At 34.0% G+C, this 22,096-nt stretch overlaps 1 protein-coding gene across 1 annotated transcript in view; it reads right to left on the bottom strand.

The window, feature by feature from the left end:
* DMD (dystrophin) overlaps positions 1–22,096 on the bottom strand; it is a 2,170,472-nt gene that overhangs the window by 1,388,807 nt on the left and 759,569 nt on the right. The window contains exons 22-25 of the mRNA XM_011957103.1: positions 13,278–13,423; positions 9,523–9,735; positions 5,642–5,755; positions 4,526–4,681 (exon numbers count right to left, since the gene is read on the bottom strand). Of these exons, the coding sequence (XP_011812493.1) occupies positions 4,526–4,681; positions 5,642–5,755; positions 9,523–9,735; positions 13,278–13,423 (629 nt within the window). The remainder of the gene's footprint in view (positions 1–4,525; positions 4,682–5,641; positions 5,756–9,522; positions 9,736–13,277; positions 13,424–22,096) is intronic.

The following is a 22,096-nucleotide window of genomic DNA, read 5'->3' as shown; positions in this document are numbered from 1 at the left end:
TCCTTTGTAGGGACATGGATGCAGCTGGAAACCATCATTCTCAGCAAACTATCACAAGGACAGAAAACCAAACACCGCACGTTCTCACTCATAGCTGGGAATTGAACAGTGAGAACACTTGAACACAGGAAGGGGAACATCACACACCAGGACCTGTCGTGGCGTTGGGGGAGGGATAGCATTAGGAGATATACCTAATGTAAATGATGAGTTAATGGGTGCAGCACACCATCATGGCACACGTATACATATGTAACGAACCTGCATGTTGTGCACCTGTACCCTAGAACTTAAAGTATAATAAAAAAGTATAGTGATTATTCTGTTAGAAGAGGCTCTACACACTTTGAAAAGATGAACTCGTTTAATTATATACTTACCAATTATGCATTAATATCATCACATTTTAAAGATTGGGAGACTGAAGCACAAAGAAGTTAAACAACTTTTCTAGAATCACACAGGCAGTTTATGATGTGGATAGACTTAAACCCAGGCAATCTGAATCTCAGAGCTTCTGGTCTTACACACTGTGCCTTTACATCCACAAAAAAAAAAAAAAAATTCTCCAGTATTTGACCATGTGTGTCTGGTTTGGCATGGCATGGTAAAGGCATACTAAAGACAGTATGCGTTTAGCATACTGTCCTCCAAGTTCATCTACTCTGTTTCAAATGGAAGAATTTTCTTTTCAAAAGCTAGATAATATTCCATTATATGCATATACCACATTTTATTTATTTGACAATATGCATTTAGATTGTTTCCATGTTTTGGCTATTGTAAATATTGCTGCTGTAAACATAAGGGTGCAGATGCCTCCTTGAGATTCTGATTTTATTTCCTTTTGATATATATCCAGAAGTGGGATTGCTGAATCAAATGGAAATTCTATTTGTAATTTTTTGACTAAGCTCCAAACTGTTTTCCCAAATGGCTGCACCAATTTACATTCCAACCAACACCGTACATGAATTTCCTTTTCTCCACATTCTTGCCAGCACTTACTATCTTTTGCTTTGTTTTGTTCTGAGGGCTAGAAACTCAGATATCATAAAAACGGAAAATAACAATCAGATTTAAAAACGGGAAAATAATCTGAATAGGTATTTCTCAAAAGAAGACAAAAATAACCAATTAATATATGAAAACAATTTCAACATCGGTAATCATGAGATAAATGCAAACCAAAACCACAATGAGGTATCTCACCCTAGCTAGGATGTATATTGCCAAAAAGATACAAAACATAATTGTTGGCATGGGTGCAGATAAAAGGGAACTATATTACATTGTTAGTGGGACTATAAACTGATACAGTCACTGTAGAAAACAGCATGGAGGTTCCTCAGAAAAGTACAATATCCACAAACATCCCTTTTTTCCTGCGTGTTTTTTATTCTACCTGGACAACTGCAATCCCTACCTGCTTCCACTTTAGCCCTTTTGATTTATTATTCTTCTAATAGCAATATACCGCAAACTTTAAACAACCGTTTTAAATGAAATGAAGTGATGCCAGTCCTGTGCCTAAAAATCAGATGACTTTCCAAAGTACTTGACATAATGAGTAAATCATCACTGTGACTTCCATATTCCTTTCTGACTCATTTTCCCATTCTTTTTCTCCTGGCTCATGCTGCTCCTCTTCCAGTGGCTTCCTTTGGCTCCTCAAACATGCTAAGCGCTCTCTTGCCTCAGATGTTTCCTCCACTTCATTTTCTAGTCAGAATTCCTTCACACAGCAAATTGTCAAGTTCCTACTACTGAGGTATCAGCTTTGATTTTACCTCTTCAGAAAAGACTCTACTGACTACCCAATAGAAAGTAGTTTTCCTGCTCCTGTTACTCTCATTTAAAGGGTTCTTACTGGTACATTCAGAGTGTATAGCAAGACTTAAAACCAGACATTGTTGTGATAATGTGTTTACCTATTTACTTTCCGTTTTCACCACTAAACTCTTATCTCGGTGAGGATAAGTACAATGTCTATTTTATTCCCCACTTATATCTGATCATTTTTTAAGAAATAGCTAGAATCTAGATTTTTAAAACTTAGATACATACCCTTTAGAATTTAAAATAATCATAATCATTTTATACATCCAAAATTAGATCATGGGATGTCAAAGCATCCTCAAATATATCCGATATTTGGACAATTTTGTTCCAAATCATTTATGTTTTTGCAGACATTGGCATCTGCTGACAAATAAGGAATTATCTTTAACCCAAAAGACTGTATCACACACTTATTTTGTCTGTAGATATTTCTGTAATGCATAGATTTACACTTCATTTCCATTCTTCTCTCTGGAACGCTGAATTGGTACCAATATTCACATCTGTCTTCCTTGTTTTTACGGCATCTTCTTCCTCTTCTCCGTGAGTGCATTGTTCCTTCCTTTTACAACCTAACTCATTTGGCTACAAAGTCATAACATGGCCAGAGTGATACTCGAAGGAAAAGCACAGATACATATCATACTCCAAGATTAGAAAATGGGGATCAGAAGATAGCTTGATCTATAGCTTTTCTGTTATGCAACAGATGAATGTATTTAAAATATTTCTCTTGAACAACAAATTCTTAGTACATATAACAGACATAAGGTCTTAAGTAAAGAAATTTTAAGAGTAGAGAGCCTTTACAAATTGTACTCCTATGAAGTGTAAAAACCTTGAGGTTTTAGTAATATTGTTGGTTTTATACCTTTTTTATTATTTATGTATTTTATTTATTTATTCATTTATTTGCTGTTTTCTCCTTGCTCTACATAAATTGGTGATGCTCTTTCTATTCATCTGTTAACAACATTCAACAAACAAAAAACAAATACCTTTCATACTGGCCTTCCAGGAAAACATCAAGAGTACAATCTACTATTTAAGTAATATAATTTTTTTTTTCCTGAACAACTCTTCTAGCATTTACTTACTTCAGGAGAAGAATATGAGCTAGCTGACCCAGGGATAGCTCACCTATGAATTAATAGAACCAATGAACATTTGTCAGTGATTGTATTAGTTGAGTGATTTGCCTTGACTTTCCTAATTTTTTTTTCATTTTCAAATGTAGCTTTTGCCTTTTGACATTACTTCTTTTCTATTTTGAAAGTTTACTTAGCAGTAACAAAAGGCCGACTGCCTCTGACACATAAATTGAAACTCCTTATTAATTTCCAAAAAGGCACAGTAGTTCCCTTGTATCTGTGGAAGGTATTTTCATACCAAGACCTCCAGTAGATGCCTGAAACCATAGATAATACCTAACCCTGTATACACTAGGTTTTTTTCTATTCATACATACCTATGATAAAATTTAATTTCTAAATTAGGCATAGTAAGAGATTAACAGCTAATAAAATAGAACAAGTTATCTCTCTTTCTCTCCCTCTCAAACTATCTTATTTTACTGTGCTCACCGATTTTAGGATTCCAATTGACCACAAGTATTTGAAACCATGGAAAGCAAAACTGCAGATGATCATGGACTAATGTATTGGTGAACTCAAAAGTATTCATTGCTTTAGTTCAAAATTTTACCTTCTGAACCCAAATTATTTGATATATACTATTTTTAATATATCTTACGATCCATCATTTAATATTTAACTATAAAATAGGTATCTATAAAATATTCTTCTGTAGAAAAATGAGAAACTCAAATATGAGTGTAGAGTCATTTTGTGTTTTTTTTTTATTCAGCTATTCCTAATGGTTGCTGAATCTTAATTGTTATTTAAAAATAGATGTCGGCTGGGTGTGGTGGCTCACACCTGTAATTCCAGCACTTGGGGAGGCCAAGGAAAGAGCATTGTTTGAGCCTAGTCATTCAAAACCAGCCTGGGAAACATAGCAAGACCCTGTTGCTACCAAAAATAACAAAAAACTAGCCAGGCATGGTGGCACACGCCTGTAGTTCCAGCTACTTGTGGGGGCTGAGATGAGATAATTGCTTGAGCCCGGGAGGTTGAGGTTGCAGTGAGCCGAGTTCACACCACTGCACTGTAGCTTGGGTGACAGAGGCACAGAGGGAAACAGTGTCCCCCCCCAAAAAAAAAATAAAAAAATAAATAATAAATGTATCAAAGAGGCCAAACTTGGAAATGTCAATCAAAAGTAAAAATTATTTACCCTATTTCTACATACACATATATTACCCATTCATTTTATTTTGTACCAAATATCCCTGTGAAATGTATTTTTCTTAACCCATTATTATACATTTATGTTCTGCAGAAAACGTGGATTGGAAATAATGACTATGAATAGGATTTCATTTTTCAGTATGACAGCTGTGTTCACGAAAGTCATTTTAGGACCACAATAAGATGAATGTGTACTATTTAAAATACATACTATGAAAATATTTATATGTGCTAGAAAAAAGATTAATTTGTCAGAACTGTGCTTTAAAGCAACAGCATAGGAACAAAGCCTTAAACAAAAGTAACGGTGAAGGGAGACATTAGGAAATCTTAACTACATTGAGGCAAGCCACAGTGAAAGACATTGTCCATACCTGTTGGCACATGTGATCCCACTGAGTGTTAAGTTCTTTCAGTTCTATCTCAAGTCTCAAAGCAAACTCTGGCTCTGCTTCATTCTTTATCTTCTGCCCACCTTCATTGACACTGTTTAGACTGGGCTGAATTGTCTGAATATCATTGACTAAAAGCTAAGAAAATGAATCAATTTAAGCCAGCTGAAAAAATTACTGCCACATATTAGATATGCAACATAGCTAGAAAATGTTACATTAGAACTGATGGCATTGCATATGGATTTTCGTCTTTTAAAATCTGAGATACAAATATATTGATATAGACAACTGCATAACAGTCTTGTAAAAATGTTCAATGGTTATTATGGCATGAATCCGGTGGGGAATTATTTGTATTTTACTTATATCAGAAACAAAAGGAAATAAATTTAATATTTCTGGTGAGAAAAATGTGTGAAAATGATGGGCTTCATACTTTGGTTAGTATTTTCATTTTCAAACGCAGGATATTGCAGATAATTGTTTACAGCGTAATGGGTGTGAAGGTGGATTTGCTTTTTTAGCTTGTATTGTAAAAAAAATTCTTTAAAGAGCAAGATTATTTTCTTCCTGCTGCATGACAGTGGTATACTGAATATTATTTCAAAACTACATATTGTGTTATAGTACAGTGCATTATACATGAAGAGAACAACACAGTATGAATAATAATTTGTCGTAAGAAATAACAAGTAGCTCAAAGGACCTTTAAATTATACTGCATTTTATAGCAAAATAATGTTATCAAGTGACGTTGAGTACAAGGCAATGTTTTGTCAATTCCTCACTTACTCAACCTAGGGTTTCTCAACATTGGCACTAGTGACATTTTAGATTGTGCAGTTCCTTGTTGCGGAGGGCTGTTCTATGGACTGAAAGATATTTAGCAGCATCTCTGTCCTCTACCTACTAGACACCAGTAGCATCTAACCACCACCCCCAACCCAGTTGTGACAATCAAAAATGTCTACAAGCATTAAAAAAAATCTGCTGGGGAGGGGAGGGCAAAATCCACCCCAGTTGTAAAACACTGATCTAACCAAATAATATTCATACAAAATTATCCATATTAAAGACATCATATAAAAATCGTACTCTGCACTGTTTCAGCTGCTTTTTTAGAATTTCCGAATCCCCAAGGGCAGGCCATTCCTCCTTCAGAAAAACATCAACTTCAGCCATCCATTTCTTCAGGGTTTGTATGTGATTCTGAAATGAGACCCATTATAAGGCATTACTGGTGTGCTGATTACTTCTAATACAATTCATTATTGTGTTATGTCTAAACACAAGCCCAAAAAAATTCCCATGTTTAAAGGATGTCTCTAAGTAGCTCTTGAGGAAAAGAATATTTTTACTAAGACTGCGTTTTTATGGTCTACTGTATGAGCGCTGGTGTGTGAAGTCTGCTATTGTTAAAAATAAAAAGTTACTACCAAATGTGGTTTCATGATGTTACTCTCGAGAACATTAAATCATATCCCCCTCTAGAGAAATTTTAAGTTACAAAACAACTCATGAGAATACTAACAATATGCCCTTACAGTACATAAAACAAACTATGAACAATAAACTCAATGTAATGGTGTCTTTATAGCCTCCCTAAACCTGAACTTTCACAAATTGTTTTCTATACATGATAGTTTAAATAGTCCCTCCAGTTGGGAACTTTCGGACTAAGATTTTGTCATCTTCAAAGAGAGAGCTTTTGCTTTTATTTGTCTGACCAGTATGAAGTAATGATCAGGTAAAAATCATCATCTTTTATCATTTATAAATAGCTCATATCTCTCACCAATGATTCTTTGCCATATTACCTTTTTTTACTGCTGTTTCGCTAGTTTTAAAAAGTATGACTCAACTCTCCTGTCTACATGAGTTATTTTCTTCCGTTTTACTTAAATGTATATTGAAAATACATGCTCCACAGAAAGTTTCCCCTTTAATATGATGATTAATAATAATTTTTAAAGTACTTATCTAAGTCAGGGAACTTCAACATGATCACCTTGCTGTTATCTTTCAAGTCTACATTTGCTCTGTTTCCACATCTTCACTGTCCTTGCTCAGGTCTTTTTTTTTTTTTTTGAGATGGAGTCTTGCTCCGTCACCCAGGCTGGAGTGAAGTGGTACAATCTTGGCTCACTGTAGCCTCCACCTCCCGGATTCAAGTGATTACTCCTGCCTCAGCCTCCCAAGTAGCTGGGACTACAGGTGTGCGCCACCAAGCCCAGCTAATTTTTGTATCTTTAGTAGAGACGAGGTTTCACCATCTTGGCCAGAATGGTCTCGATCTCTTGACCTCGTGATCTACCCACCTCGGCCTCTCACAGTGCTGGGATTACAGGCGTGAGCCACTATGCCTGGCCTGTTCAGGTCTTATTACTGACTCCATTAATGCACTGGCTCATTTTGATATCTGCCTCAGTCTTACCTCATTCTAATTATTGATCTACAGCGAAGCCAGGAATCTTCTCCTCTCCTCCTTCCTCTTGCCATGGGAATGTTTTGAAAACACAAGTGGAATCATATTATTTCCCTCTTTAAGCAATAACAGTTTTTTCTTATTAAATTGGTATTGTTATCACTCTCATCACCATTAGATTAAAACTCAGATTGCAAAACGTGGCATCCAAGGCCATTCACTGTCTACTCCCAAACCAGTTTTGCAACCATAATATTTTATTAATCCCCATATATATTGTCTCCCCAATGTGGAACTTACTCCAGTTAACTGAAAATGCTACGATGCTTTCTCAAGAACTCTTCCTTTCTCGGTATTATCTAACTAAATTCTACCTATTCAATCTATAGCAGAGGTAACCTATGTTCCAATAATATTTCATAATCCTTTTTTCTAGTTTATGTTGGATTTCCTTCCTGCCTACTGCGACAACCTTTCCCATATTGCTTAATTGATTTACCATGCAAGGCTGAATAATGTTACCCCCAAGATGTCTACACCCTAATCTCTGAAACCTGTGAGTACATTACCCAACATGACAGAAAGGACTTTGCAGATGTGATTACTTTAAGGATTTTGAGATGGGGAGATTATACTGGATCATCCACCTGGGCATAATGTAATCACAAAGGTCCTAATTAAAAGGAAGTCAACACAACGAACAGGACAGGGAGAGGAAGGAGAGGAAGGAGAGGAGAGGAGAGGTAGAATGAGAGGGAGATGGAGACAGAGAGGGAGAGACAAACTGACACTGGATGATGTTACACTGCTGACATTGAAGATGGAGGATGGGGACATGACCAAGGAATGCTTCTAGAAGCTAAAAATGCCAAAAACACAGACTCTCTCAAAGCCTCCAAAACACACACAGTCCTGCTGACACCTTAATTTTAGCCCAGTGAGACTAATTCTGAGCTTCTGACTTCCAGAACTCTAGTAAATTTGTGTTGTTTGAAGCTATTACATTTCTGGCAGTTTGTTAGGAGTGCCATAGGAAATGAATACACCTACATTCCTCCTTCGCTAGAATGTGGACTCATTGATGACAAGAGGCATGTAATTGTGCCCTCTCAGGCCACTGGTCGTGGTAAGTAATAGATGTTTTCATGCAGTATTTACATAGGTATGCATGTACACATATGTGTGTAAGTAAAGACATGCTATGCATTTAAGAATGTTTTAGGTTTGCTTAGTGCTTCGGTTTGTAAAAGGTAAGCACAAAAAACTAAGTAGCTAGGCTGGGATTTACATCCAGGAGCATCTTGCTGCAATGTTTTTCCATCATACCATAATGTTTTTTGACATTTGCTTCCCAGTATTAACATTTTTCACAATAATTGACCACTCAAGGGACACATTACTTACCTCATTGAATATTTTAGGCTTTTAGACCTTAATGCAATTGTTGGTTTACTGTTTTTCTTTAGTTTGAGTGGCTATTACTATGATGGCACTATTCAAACAAATTAAGTCAAGAGGATTTGGTTTCAGGAAGAAGGTGATGGGGTAAAATTTAAGCATACAATTACAAATTCAATATGGCGATAAAATGATTTATTACTATATCTTACATATGTAACATTAATATACATAACATGTTACATATGTGATACATGATTACTTTAGATATGTATATATGTACATGATATATAATTCAATTATATGCATATATATGTACACATATGTACACATTATACGTGTGTGTATACACATACATATGGAAGCTAAAAATGCCAATAAAACACATTCTCTTTTAAAGCCTCCAAAACAGACACAGTTCTGCTAACACCTTAATTTTAGCCCACAGAGACTAATTCTGAACTTCTGACCTCCAGAACTGTAATATAATAAATTATGTTGTTTGAAGTCATTAAGTTTGTGGTAATTTCTTAGGAGTGTCACAGGACATTAATACACCTACATTTCTCCTACACATATACATATATGCAGTTATACATAATGGGATTAATATACAATACAATGTTATGATTATATCACCATATTTTATATATACAATAGCACCTGTAGGCAGCATAGTTTACTCATACTTTTTATAAGTAGCAAAACAGCAGAAACAAAAGGTAATATAGGAAATAATCATATACATACTATACATTATACATATACTGATTACATTATACATCTGTGTAATGTACATATATATAACTGTTTTCTAGTCATAAGATAAATGATTACCTGTATCTTAAAAGACAACCAGACTAAATGAATGACTGGTTTTGAAAATCATTAAACTAAAAATATGTTTAATTCTTATTGGTAATGGTGCAAATAGCAAATTAATTCTAAAAAAAACTGAGAAAACTCTTATTCTTTTCTTAGAAGGAATAAGCAAATCACCATCCTTTGTAAAAGACTCATGTCTTTTCATCTTATCACTAACTTTGAAAGATGCTGGAGGTCAAATGTTTATGTACCTTTGGAGTTTACAGTGCATTGTTAGGAAAATAACAAGTACATGAAAATGAGTGTAGAAAGTAAAATCTTGAATTACCTGAATTTTTCGGAGTTTATTCATTTGCTCCTCTAGCTTTTGACAATGCTCGACCAGCTGGGAGGAGAGCTTCTTCCAGCGTCCCTCAGTTTCTTCAAATTCTAATTGATATTTCTGGCTGATTTCAGAGGGGGCTTTCTTTGACATCTCTTTCACAGTGGTGCTGAGATAGTTTACGCCACTTTGTTGCTCTTGCAGAGAACTTTGTAAAGCCTCAAAAACAATTTTTTAAATCCATTTATACTAATTGATGAATAATGGATGAGTTTTTGTTAAATTAACTATACTTAAAATGAAATCTATGATTCAAACATGTAAACCAATTAGATGATCTTATATCAGTTATAAACATCTAGTGGTAATTTAAATTTTACATATTATCCTAAGAGTAACCTGCATATTATTTAGTGATATTTTATTTAACACTCCCTATGCATTTTTCTAAACAAATATATCTCAAAACTATATCTTACAGAGCCAAAGAGTTTTGGTGCATCTAATTTTACTGAATTAAGTATATATATATAAATAACAGCAATTGTGATACAGTTAATGGAGTTGAAGTTAATTATACGGAGCTTTCAGGAAAGTAAACTCTACGTAAAACTATAGCTAATAATATTGATATATGGAATAGAAAAAGTTACTGAATATGTACTTAATGTTTCATATTTTCAAAAAATGTTATTCTGTTATGTATATTATGGTGGGATTCAAGGATAATTTTGTGGCGAATTTATAAAATTTATTTATACTTATTCTGTATAACACATGCAATTTCTTACATTGGATGACAACTTTAGGCTTCCCCTGTTCAATATTTACTTAAATGTTACTTTCTCTTTATAAAATAATAAAGGCTCATTAAAAAATGAAAAAACAGAACTACATTTTATATAAATTATCAATTTGTTCTGTGTAGAGCTAAATATTAAATATAGGATCATATATGCACACATACCCAGTTATTCTTTCTCACATAATTTGACCTATATCAACCAAAATTTGTCAAACATCTAACTTTTATAGTTTCATAGTATCCTATGCCTATTTGGTGGTACTTACTTTATTTATTTATTTATTTTTACTTTACTTTTATTTCACTGTTTTAAATTGTTCCCCTATGACTGATTATTTAGACAATACCTAGCATGTAACTACACTTTGAGCTAGGTTATTTTATTGTGAGCATTTGTCCTTGTCAATTTTTTGTTTTTTCAAAAACAAAAATTGTAATGGCTTCTCTAGTTTAACAATTTCCATTATTAGTTCTACAAATTGATTTCTAGTTTTCCACTCCTGTAAATTATGTTTATCTCTATCTGCCTACCTATCTATCTATCCATCCATCCATCCATGCGTCAATATCCTATCTATCTCCAGTTCCATTTACATCTTTGAGTGTATTCTGATTATTTCCATAAGATATAGACTTCCTGGAAATTATATTAACATTGTTGTATGTTATTAGGATGCACTGAAGTGTTAACCTCAGTAAAATTCATATTGAATTCATACTGAATTTACATTTCCAGCAGTAAGAGAGAATTTTTACTTCACCACTTCCAAATCCATACTTATATCTTTTGTGTGTGTGTACACAATTTAGTATGCAAAAGAGTTATCTCATTTTGTAATTTTTTTACTTCTTCCTTTACAATTTAAGTTACAATTATTTATAGATTTATTATTCATCTATGCCTCTTTTTGGCGGATACCTTACTCAAGACTTTCTTCCTTACTCACAGAAAAAAAAAAAAAAAAAAAAAAAAAGAAAGTTTCCTTGGTATCATATTTCTTTCAAATTGTCTCTGGTATTTTTACAATGATTGTGATTGCTTCCATTGATTTTTAAGCTTCTCCACCTAAAGTTTTATAACATTATTATTTGAAACATTTTCCAAAGTTTACACTTCCCCACATTTTTGAACATTCTATTGTATGTGGTTTTTATTTTGGTGTAACTTTGGGGGAAACGTTCATACGTTTTTTTTTTTTTATTTATTCTTTTTTTTGTTAATTAATACATTAACAAATTTATGAATTAATACATTAACATTTATGAATGACTGCTTTCTTCCTTATTTTTTTTCAGTGGAAATAGTGTCTTCTGCTCATCTAATTGCCTTTTCTTGTGTGTTTTCTTCACTCTCCTTATTGTTGCACGTTTTTATTCTCATTTTTTAAAGTTTACTAGTTCTATTAGGCCACACATTTTTCCAAATAGACTTTGGAATCATTATGCAAGCATTAAAAACTACAACAAAAGGAAACAAAAAAGGCTAAACAGCTACCATTCGGTATCACAGAATATCTAAATAGGACAATATATAATGAAAGCTGCTTAAATATATTTTCCGTTGAATACATTACTTCGAAAAAATATTTAATTCTCAGGAAAAGATTCTATACGATAAAGTTAAAATTTGAATTTTTAAAACATTTTTCTTAAAGGGCACATATTATCTCAGCTTCTAAATATAACTCATATGTTTTCATGTCTTAAGAAATAAAAAGTTATTGAATATATTATGCAGTATTTTAAAATTAGTAGGAAAAGGGCTGGACACAGTGGCTCATGCCTGTAATCCCAGCACTTTGGGAGGCTGAGGCAGGCATATTATCTGAGGTCAGGAGTTTGGACCAGCCTGGCCAACATAGTGAAATGCCATCTCTACTTTAAAAATACAAAAGTTAGCCAGGCGTGGTGGCGCATGCCTATAATTCCAGCTACTCAGGAGGCTAAGGCAGGGGAATTGCTTGAACCCGGGAGGCATAGGTTGCAGTGTGCCGAGATAGCACTACTGCACGCCAGTCTAGGCAACAAGAGTGAAACTCTGTCTAAAAATGAAATAAAACAAATAAAGTAGGGAAAGTATTCTAAAATCTCTTACAAATTATTTCATTCATTTCCCATATTAGTATATCTTTCCTGATACAAGGATGTTAAAAAATGTAGCTATTAGAATTCAAATATCTCATTAACTTATTACATAAAATTAATGTTTAAGTTTAAACTAATTTTATAAATATAGGCAGACCTCCATATTTGTGGATTCTGAATCAGTGGATTCAATCAACTACTAATAGATAATATTTGAAAAAATAATTACATCCGTACTCAACATGTAAGACTTTTTCATTGTCACTACTTCCTAAATAATACAGTATAACACCTATTTTCATAGTATGTACATTGTATTAGATATTAGAAGTAATCCAGAGATGAGTTAAAGTATATGGGAGGATGTGCTTAAGTTATATGCAAATATTACACCATTCATATCAAGGACTTGAGTGTCTGTGGATTCTGATATTCATAGGAGTTCCTGGAAACAATTCCCCATGGATACAAAGGGATGACTGCACAATGATTTTACCCATATGTTTGAGAATGTGACAGGAATTACAAATAAAGAAGCAAAGGTGGGGAATAAAACAATGGTGTTTCTAATAATCAAAATCAGTATGTCTGAAAATGCATGCTACGTTAAAGGTATACTTCACAAACAGATCACAAAATTGTTTTCAAAAACTGCATATATATATATATATATATATATATATATATGCCTGTATATATATCCATAGAGTGTATGCATAAATAATACTTTAAACTCTCGTTTTCATTTGCTCAATGGGTAAACTACCATACTTGCCAGAATTAATTAAATTCTATTATTATTTAAAGGTTCTATCGATGTGAATGCTTGATAAGCATGCTTTATTGTTTTGACATTCAAATATTCACAGACCTGCAATTCCGCGAGTCTCTGCTCCATGATTTCATAGTCGGTGACACTAAGTTGAGGTATGGAGAGTTTGGTTTCTGACTGCTGGACCCATGTCCTGATGGCACTCATCGTCTCCTGATAGCGCATGGGTGGCAAAGTGTCAAAAACTTTATCAAAAGGGAAAAAAGAATGAGAATTGCTTAACTGTTTCACACTTTGCCATATTTTCCTACATTGTCAGCAAACTCAATTATATTACTAGCTTCAAATATTAGCAAAATTAGAACATCTGAAAAATGTATTTGAATATGATTATGATTATGAAGATACATTCCTGCTACATGTGTAGTATGCCAGGGTCCTTATATATATTAAATTCACAAAACTGCCTGGAAAATCTATATTGTTCAATTCATTTTATAAGGTCAGGAAACAGAAAAACAGAGAAGTTGAGTCATTTGCCCAAGGTGATACAGATGGTATTTGGAGAAACCGAGCAGAGTCCAATTGTATCCGATATTGAAAGGCTACTGTCTTTCAGTGTTATCATTTGCCTTTGGAAAAAAATAGTATCATTATCCAAAGCCCTTGATTTTAAAATTATATCATGTCATGTCTAATTTTACCAAAACAAAACCTATTTATGTATGCTTATTATATGTATCAAGAACTCTAATAATAATCCCATATATATATATTATCATTCTTAACTCTTATAATAAACCTGTGAGGTGTATACACTGTTAATCCCAATTGCAATTGAGAAAACAGGCTATTAAAGAGGCATATGTGTGTGTGTATGTATACACTTTTATATGCACAATTATAATACATAAGTATATTAGGGAAAGTATTATATAGAGATATACAGTATGTGTATACATACAAGTTTATATGTTTTAAAGTATGTGTGTATATGTATATATATGAAATGTGACTTAAGTAGCTACATTGACCATGTTGAAAGAGATTAGACACAAGATTGAGAATGCTGCAGAGAACTGTAAATCATAAAATGGACAAAACATATTTTATGGATAATCCAAAAGAAATTCTAGAATTAAAGATATAGTAAGTGAAAAATAAGAACTAAGTGCATGGGTTTAACAGCAAATTTGACAGGCATAAATAGAGAATTACTAAACCTTAAGATTCAGAAGCAAATACCTGGAATGAAACATGGAGACACAAAAAGATAGAAAACACAGTAAAATGGTCTACTATATATGCATCCCAGAATGTGGGAGAAGCCATATTTAAACAGATAATGACTAATGTTTCTAAATACATGAAATCACAATGCAAAGTCCTGGTTTATATCATCACATCAAATAAGATAATCTAAATCATATTATTTTAATTGCTGGGATGTGAATCTCATTTCAATACACCTATTCCTTCTACACTAAATGAGAAGACTATAGGAAAGTATTTTGCATGTATTTAATGTAGTATTCAGATGGTTGTGATAATTTTAGAGCGTGTTGGTAATGGATACTGAAATGTTAGAAATGGGTAATTTTATTCAATATGCTTATATTGCAATTATTTGGGAACTCATAAAAATGTTAAGAGATTATACTTAATCTAAGCACTTCTGATTTCTTATTAAAATATCTTTGTGGTACTTAAAATCTCACTGTTTTAATTTATATAAATAGTATGTTTCTCTATTAACCAGATGCATTTATTTTTTATTTTTCCATAAGTTATTGGGGGTACGGGTGGTATTTGGTTACACAGGTAAGTTCTTTAGTGGTGATTTGTGAGATTGTGGTGCACCCATCACCTGAGCAGTATACACTATACCCTATTTGTAGTCTTTTATCCCTCCCCCAACCTTCCCCACAAGTCCCCAAAGTTCATTGTATCATTCTAATGCCTGTGTGTCCTCATAGATTATCTCCCACTTTTTAGTGAGAACACGCGATGTTTCGTTTTCCATTCCTGAGTTACTTCACTTAGAATAATAGTCTCCAATCTCATTCAAGTCACTGCAAATGCTGTTAATTCATTCCTTTTTATGACTGAGTAGTACTCCATCATATATACATACACATATATAGAGATACACACATATATATGTATATGCATATACACATACACACACACACACACACACACACACACCCACACACACACACACCACAGTTTCTTTAAGCACTCGTTCAGTGATGTGCATTTGGGTTGGTTCCACGATTGTGCAACTGTGAATTGTGCTGCTATAAACATGCATGTGCAAATATCTTTTTTGAATAATGACTTATTTTCCTCTGAGTGGACACCCAGTAACGGGATTGCTGGATCAGGTGGTAGTTCTACTTTTAGTTATTTAAGGAATCTCCACACTGTTCTCCATAGTGGCTGTACTTGTTTATATCCCCACCAGCAGTGTACAAGTGTTCCCTGATCAACACATCCATGCCAACATGCACTATTTTTTTTATTATTATTACCATTGTTGCAAGAGTAAGATGGTATCGCATGTGGTTTTGATTTGCACTTCCCTAATCATTCATAATGTTAGCATTTTTCATATGTTTGTTGGCCGTTTGTATATTTCCTTTCGAGAACTGTCTATTCATGTCCTTAGGCCACTTTTTGATGGGATTGTATTTTTCTTACTGATTCGAATTTGTTATAGATTCTGGATATTAGTCCTTTGTCAGATGCATAGATTGTGAAGATTTTCTCCCACTCTGTGGGTTGTCTGTTTGCTCTGCTGACTGTTTCTTTTGCCGTGCAAAAGCTTTTTAGTTTAAATTAGGTCCCAGCTACTTATCTTTGTTTTTATTACATTTGCTTTTGGGTTCTTGGTCATGAAATCCTTGCCTAAGCTAATGTCTAGAAAGGTTTTTCCAATGCTATCTTCTAGAATTTTTATAGTTTCACGTCTTAGGTTTAAGTCTTTAATCCATCTTTAGTTGGTTTTTGTACAAGGTGAGAGATGAGGGTCCAATTTCATTCCCCTACATGTGGCTAGCCAATTATCCCAGCACCATTTGTTGAAAAGGGTGTCCTTTCCTGACTTTATGTTTTCGTTTGCTTTGTTGAAGATCGGTTAGCTTTAAGTATTTTGGATTATTTCTGGGTTCTCTATTCTGTTCCATTTGTCTATGTGCCTATATTTACACCAGTACCATGCTGTTTGGGTGACTATGGACTTACAGTATAGTTTGAAATCAGGTAGTGTGATGCCTCCAGATTTGTTCTCTTTTGCTTAGTCTTACTTTGGCTGTGCAGGCTCCTTTTTGGTTCCACGTGAATTTTGGAATTGTTTTTTTCTAATTCTGTGACGAATGATGCCAGTATTTTGATGGGAATTGCATTGAATTTGTAGATTGCTTTTGGCAGTATGGTCATTTTCACAATACTGATTCTACCCATCCTTGAGTATGGGATGTGTTTCCATTTGTGTCATCTATGATTTCTTTCAGCAGTGTTTTGTAGTTTTCCTTGGAGAGGTTTTTCGACTCCTTGGTTAGGTATATTCCTAAGTTTTTGTTGTTGTTGTTTTATTTTATTTATTTATTTATTTTGCAGCTATTGTAAAAGGGGTTGAGTTCTTGATTTGATTCTCTGCTTGGTCACTGTTGTTATATAGAAGAGTTACTGATTTGTGTACATTAATCTTGATCTAGAAACTTTGCTGAATTATTTTATCAGTTCTAGAAGCTTTCTGGAGGAGTCTTTAGGGTATTTAAGGTAAACGATCATACAGTCAGTAAACATTGACAGTGTGACTTCCTCTTTACCGATATGGATACCCTTTATTTCTTTCTCTTGTCTGACTGCTCTGGCTAGGACTTCTAGTACTATGTTGAAGAGGAGTGGCGAGAGTGGCAGATGCATTTATGTGACTGCTAGATGATTAATAAACAAAGTACAAAAGGGACCTTATAAATAACAGTGAAGTGAAGTATTTAGTTACAACGAAGCAAATGATTGTGTCTGAGATGTAATTTCAGCAAATGATCTAGAAGGAGAGGAGACTATGGGCAGACACAAGGCAGTATGTTGGATGAACCATAAGCTTCATAAAAATTGGTTTAATGGAACTTGAACATGTCTCCTCTTTAACTTTTCTGATTTATTTAATGAAAATTGAAACACTTCAGTCTCTGAATTATTGATTTTTTTCTGTATAACTTCTGATCGGTATTCAGGTACAAGACTTGAAGTCCCCCCACTGAGAGCTAAATCAAAATTCCACTCTGTTCTGACAGAAGACAGAACTACCTGTAAAAGTGGAAAGTGCAGAAAAAAATTATCCCCTAAAACTATGGAGATGATACAGGCCATCAGAAAACAATGAAGAAATGAGCTAGTAACTGAGCTACATATTTTCAAAGATTACTGAGCATTAAAATATCAGCTATATTTCTGAAAGTTATACAATAAGGTAACAAAGATTGTTTATATACATCTTTTTTTCTTTGAGACAGGGTCTCTGTCATCCAGGCAGGACTGCAGTGGTGCAATCATGGTTCACTGCAGCCTCGACCTCCCAGGCTTGACTGATCCTCCCATCTCAGCCTCCTGAGTAGCTGGGACTACAGGCACGTGCCACCATACCAGGTTAATTTTTTTTTTTTTTTTTGGTAGAGACAAGGTTTCCCTATGTTGCCCAGGCTGGTCTCAAACTCCTGTACTCAAGCCATCCTCCTGCCTCAGCCTTGTAAAGTGTTGAGATTACAGGTGTGAGCCACCAAACCTGGCCTTTACATACATCTTAAATATGATTAAAATTACCTGCCTTTTGCAATATGTTTATGCTGCCATTATTTACATATTCACAGAATTTAATTCCTTAACTACATTATTTTAACAATGAAAATGTATGTTTAATATGTTTAAATAGAAAATACCAAATTTACATCAAATTTGAACTGAGAATTCAGTATTTTCCTCAGAATCATAAGCACTGGTTATAATATAAAGTTTTAATTTTATCATAGTCATAATTCAAAGCTCATAGTTTTCATTCAATCCATTCTCCATCACCTAACACAATTGAGGCTGAGTGATTATCTGTCAATTACTTTTGAGTGCCAAAGATGAGCAACATACATGGGATGAGATCCTGTCATTTGCTACTAGTCTTCTATTCAATAGACCTTTACAATTTTTATTGCATGTATCTACGCTAAATGGTCCAACTGAATCTCATGGTAATCACTTCACATTGGTAAACTATAATTAAAACATGCATATTTTTAATTCCTCCTTGCATTCCAATCCTCACCCTAATTTGGTATTAAATTCATTTGAAACTGATCATTTCAAAAAATCTAATATCTTGGGAATTCTTTGGTAGATTTAACAAATAAACTTCCAAAGATTAGTTGGGGAATTTGTCCATCTAATGTAGTTTCTGAGGCAAGCTGGAAAAAAAAACCCACACCCCTACAAACATAAATATCACTATTTCTTTTTCTGATTTTATGTGGAATGTAACGACACTACGTAATGACAGCAAGGATTGCTATCAAGGTTCAGGAAGTGCTTGACAAATTTGCAATGATTTAGAGTATCTCATTTAAACCATGCATGCCGGGGAATGCCAGTGAATAATTCTAAATCTGTTTTGGATAAGAAGAAAGAAAAAGTCTTACACAGGAGCCAACGAACCCAAGGGCAAACTCAGTATGAGCTGGCCAACCTACTAGTCGGCGAGATATGTGTAGATGCTGCCCTTGTGATCACAACATAGGAGCAGAAATAGACCAGCTCCATCAAGGGAAATTCACTTTGTTTCCTTTTATGTAGAAATAGAGATTAATAATCCAACAGATAAGTTTATCTTCACTGACAGCAATAAGACAATAAACATATCCAATCTAATAACCTACCATCTTAAAAGACCTCAAGAGTTCTACTGACATCACTAAACTCAGCACAGACTCAGGAAAAATATGGCCTGAAGATTTAACATTTAGCCAATATATTGCTTATAAAATATGTAATTTTATCTCAAAAGAAAGCATTCGTATGACAGTTTCTACTATTCTGTTGCTAAAGGACCATTTTAAAAATGCAGATATCTGTTGTATTATTAGTGAAATATATTCAACAAAATTAAAATTAATATAAGTGATCGCAAGCTTGGAGGCATGCACTGTAAATTACTGGGAAAATAAAAATTAAGAGCTCCTATACTACTGTTTATCTTGAAAAGTAAAAAATGTATATATTCCATTAATATCTACACATTTAATATAGCCATGTGGGGGATGAAAGTGATAAAGTATAGGCAAACTGACATCTAAAATTATAGTATAGGAATATAAAAAAGAAGTTTTCTGAATCTTTTGTTTAAAAACTGCTTGTCTTTAACTCTTAAAAGAGGGAGGGGCTAAAGGGAAAAGAAGTGAGAAAAAAGAGGAGAGCAAAGGACAGACCAAGAGAGACAAAGTAAGACTAGTTTGTTACAAACAAAAGAGCTAAGTATGAAATTAGATGCTACGTTTTCTAACACACATGAGTCTATGTCAAGGGCAAACCACTTTAACTGGAAAGCAAAGTAAACAGAGACCTCTACTGAAAATTCTGAAAGACATAACTATCATGATAAAGAGATCTCAGAACAGTCGGTTATACATGACACTTCACTGAAAAAAAAAAAAAAAATCTCTCCTCTTAAAAAATAGAACTACTCAGAAAATAGGCACTTAAGCAAAAGAGAATGTACAGCAGAGAGAAGGAAGACATAACTGCACCAACCAATAAGGTAGCAACCAGCTACGTGGCCGTTAAGCACTTGAAATGGGGCCAGTTTGAGTTGAGATGTTCTGTACACATAAAGACACACGAGATATTGGACAATTCATACAAAAAGAATGTAAACCTATTTCTACATTTTAAAATTTTGATTCTATGTTGAAACAACAATATTTTGAAATGGCTTTTACCTGTTCATCTGTTAATGTGGTTTCTAGAACATTTAAAATTAAATATATGGCTCATAATATTTTTCTATTGGATAGTGCTTATATAGAAGCTGGAAAAGGATCCCATGTAATCCATTTGGGGAGAGAAAGAGATGATATGTTAGTAGTCTTACTAGCGACAGCATTTAAAAACATGTAAAGTCCTGTTGTGAATATTAAATTGAGTCCAACTTGAATTCCCCATCATTACCTGTGGGGAAAAAATGCATTGCACATATGTGCAGAAGTTGAACTAATGACATATATCTACTTTGGAAAAATGCTCAACTTGAGCCTTTAATTCCATGCCAACCAGATCCCACCTTTTTCCTATTCCCCGTGATCAATCTAAAGTCAAGGAGATAATGCAATCAGCAAAGGCTCCAAACTTTATTAAATAACATAGACCACGACAAAAGTAAGCATTTCTCCAAAATGTGAACACTGGCAAAGGTGTCAAGAAATAAGACAGGACCCATGATATATGATGATTAACATACTAGAAATGGTCCTTCAGATAGTTAGAAGTGCAAGGAAGTCTGAGCATAACTTGAATTTCTAATGCTAACATATAAGTTGTTTCCTTAGTTTGAAATACAAGTATCTTTGTGATTGGGAATTCAATCAACATTTTAGCCCAATTTCCTATCAAAATCAATATTCTATCCTCCAATCTCAATATGCCATTTAATTACTTCATGCCTTTTTGCTTATGCCACTTGCTCTGCTGTAAGTCCCTGCTGCTCAGGCTCCATTCTCACAAAGGCCACTAGGTGTGGTCTGACATGAGTGAAATAGATGGGTTTATAGGAATTTGATCTAAGGCCACCTTAGAATTTGTTTTAAAAGTCATAAAACTCCAATGAACCAACTGAAATTGGGGTCATTTTCATAAGTACTGCTCTATTTTTCACCTCCTGGACAATTGATTTATTTTCCAGGTCAGTTGTTTTTTTCTAACCAACTTTGTGTAAGTATAAACTACCACACTACAGAAATATTTATTAGAATGTAAGGGTTTTTTCTTTTGCCGAATTTTCCCTCTTTTTCTAAAAGTAGCTCTATCCACTTAGCCAAGCTGTTTTCAAAAAATCCTGTTAAATTATTTTATATTTAACTAACAAATAATAATTCTGTGTATTTATGGGGTATGTGATGTTTTGATCTGTGTATGCATTGTAAAATATTCGCTCATGTTAATTAACATATTAATCACCTCACCAACTTTTTTTTTTTGAGACGGAGTCCTGCTCTGTGCCCTGGCTGGAGTGCAGTGGCACGATCACGGCTCACTACAAGCTCCGCCTCCTGGGTTCACGCCATTCTCCTGCCTCAGCTTCCCGAGTAGCTGGGACTACAGGCACGTGCCACCATACCAGGTTAATTTTTTTTTTTTTTTGGTATAGGTAAGGTTTCCCTATGTTGCCCAGGCTGGTCTCAAACTCCTGTACTCAAGCCATCCTCCTGCCTCAGCCTTGTAAAGTGTTGAGATTACAGGTGTGAGCCACCAAACCTGGCCTTTACATACATCTTAAATATGATTAAAATTACCTGCCTTTTGCAATATGTTTATGCTGCCATTATTTACATATTCACAGAATTTAATTCCTTAACTACATTATTTTAACAATGAAAATGTATGTTTAATATGTTTAAATAGAAAATACCAAATTTACATCAAATTTGAACTGAGAATTCAGTATTTTCCTCAGAATCATAAGCACTGGTTATAATATAAAGTTTTAATTTTATCATAGTCATAATTCAAAGCTCATAGTTTTCATTCAATCCATTCTCCATCACCTAACACAATTGAGGCTGAGTGATTATCTGTCAATTACTTTTGAGTGCCAAAGATGAGCAACATACATGGGATGAGATCCTGTCATTTGCTACTAGTCTTCTATTCAA

Source organism: Colobus angolensis, unplaced genomic scaffold, assembly GCF_000951035.1.
Source record: "Colobus angolensis palliatus isolate OR3802 unplaced genomic scaffold, Cang.pa_1.0 Scaffold434, whole genome shotgun sequence".
NCBI classification, from domain to species: domain Eukaryota; kingdom Metazoa; phylum Chordata; class Mammalia; order Primates; family Cercopithecidae; genus Colobus; species Colobus angolensis.
Note: the sequence above shows the minus strand (reverse complement) of the source record. Positions and strands in the feature narration are given on the sequence as shown.